Here is a 2,105-nt window from a genome sequence, read left to right on the forward strand (position 1 = left end):
CCATTTCAGCCAAGGGAGATTGTAAAGTTCTCTCCCGGGAAATCAATATGCATTTCAGTTTGTCTTATTGGTTGTGTAAACCATCCCTTTGCTAAACTTTTGGTGATTAATTTTCTCCTCTATGACGTCTTCACCTCAGATTGATGATGAGCAATTTAATAAGATCCTTCGCTGCATAAGGTCAGGTGTGGATAGCGGTGCTAACCTTGTGACNTAGATATGGCAGCAAGGGCTTCTACATTCAACCCACCATTTTCTCCGATGTCCAGGTATCACGTAGCAATCACTGAACTTTTAATAAATCCACTTTCAACTAATTCCACTGATGATTTATTTGTTCATTTCTCACATTCACCAGGATGATATGGCCATTGCCAAGGAAGAGATCTTTGGACCAGTGCAGAGCATCCTAAAATTTAGGTGAGTTGTTATCTATCATACACTTTGTATTGTTGTTAATTCAAATGGGTTCATTGCATACACCTCTGGATAGCCACTTGTTACTCCGAATTTGTTTTATTGGAACTTACACCTGAATCTCAGACAACGGTTGTTGTTTTGCCCTCAATTTACAGGGCAGTTTAGTCTTTTTTTTCAATTAAACTGAGAGCAAAAGGTAATTTATTTTCGTGAGATTCCCATTTGACCGTCTTGAAGTTATAAGAGGTGTAAGTGCTAATAAAATAGTTTAGAGGATATCGGATTATTATTTGCAAATAATCTCATTCAAATTGCTATACATTTAATCTGTCTGTTGACATTATCAATGGCAGAGACCTCGATGAAGTGATAAAGAGAGCTAATACCACTCGCTACGGCCTAGCTGCTGGAGTTTTCACAAGCAACCTTGACAACGCTAACACTCTAATCCGAGCATTGAAGGTTGGTACCGTGTGGGTTAACTGCTTCGATGTTTTTGATGCAGCAATTCCTTTCGGGGGATTCAAGATGAGTGGCCAAGGAAGAGAGAAGGGCATTGACGGCCTTAAGGCCTACTTGCAGGTTAAGGCAGTTGTTACTCCTCTCAAGAATCCTGCTTGGTTGTAGGTGTTGTTTACATAACCCCATGAATTTTAAACTTATCTGATGAGACAATGACGAAAATAATGCTGTATCCCATGAATAAGGGCTTTGGTTTGGTTATGAATTGTTTTACATCAAGCAGCTTGTGTCTAATGTTGTTCTACTTTTCAGTATAAATTATGTACGATATTTTATTTTCGTGGTCGCTAATCTTATGTGCATATAGGACTCAATATTGAACTGCATTATTGTGCTGTCCACATTTTTGTCAGTGTGTAGTCAACATTCAGCTTCCTGTTCCGCTAATCCTTTTAAAAGTTGGGTCTTTTGTCTTCTTTATTTTTATTTATTTATTATTATTATACTTTTTTTATATTTCCTTTTCTCATGCTTTCTGCAGTTGTGGCTACTTTTTGTATGTGCTAAAACTTTGTTTTATATGTTTAGGCTATTTTGTTACTCTTAATCATATTTGTCGATATTTTTATCATCCACGGGCTCATTTGCTGCGTGTATTAATTTCTGACAACGCAGAGGTTTTAGTCTATCTGATTGTTGTTTGAGCATAAAATAGATGATGACTTTAGTCTGATTCCATAGCACCCCTCTATTTCAAAATTTTGGTAGGATGCAACAAATGGTGCAAAATTGTAGTTTATCAGTTTCTTGCCTCCGCGTGTTTTCAACTCTAGTCCATCCCTAATCGTTGAATAGAGCGACCATGGGTTTGAAGGCTGAACTCTGAAATCCCCTCCCTGTGATTTCTCTCGAGCAGGGGTATTATCTACAAGAAACCTGCTTTGAAAAAGAAATTCCACATAAACCCTGTTAATTTTGGTGTCTCACAGAACTACTTCAGCTTTTTCTCACTAAACTCTGTACCTATAAATTGTAAATAATTAAATTTTCAAAGATCCACTCTTTATCATTTACACAGCATCTCACTCATACGGGTGTGTTTGGCAATCGAGGTGTTTGTCAAATGTTGTGTTTTTTAAAAAAACACTATGCCATGGTGTTTTTTTTTTCAAATATATTTTGAAAAACACCATTTATAGTTATTATTTATAAAACGGAGGCGG

General features: G+C 36.8%; 1 protein-coding gene across 1 annotated transcript in view; it reads left to right on the forward strand.

Moving 5' to 3' along the window:
• LOC109840303 (aldehyde dehydrogenase family 2 member B7, mitochondrial-like) overlaps nt 1–1,258 on the forward strand; it is a 10,494-nt gene extending 9,236 nt beyond the window's left edge. The window contains 4 exon segments of the mRNA XM_020408883.1: nt 140–213; nt 215–269; nt 359–420; nt 774–1,258. Coding sequence (XP_020264472.1) covers nt 140–213; nt 215–269; nt 359–420; nt 774–1,047 — 465 coding nt within the window. The 3' untranslated portion in view covers nt 1,048–1,258.

Source organism: Asparagus officinalis, chromosome 5 (assembly GCF_001876935.1).
Source record: "Asparagus officinalis chromosome 5, Aspof.V1, whole genome shotgun sequence".
Lineage (NCBI taxonomy): Eukaryota > Viridiplantae > Streptophyta > Magnoliopsida > Asparagales > Asparagaceae > Asparagus > Asparagus officinalis.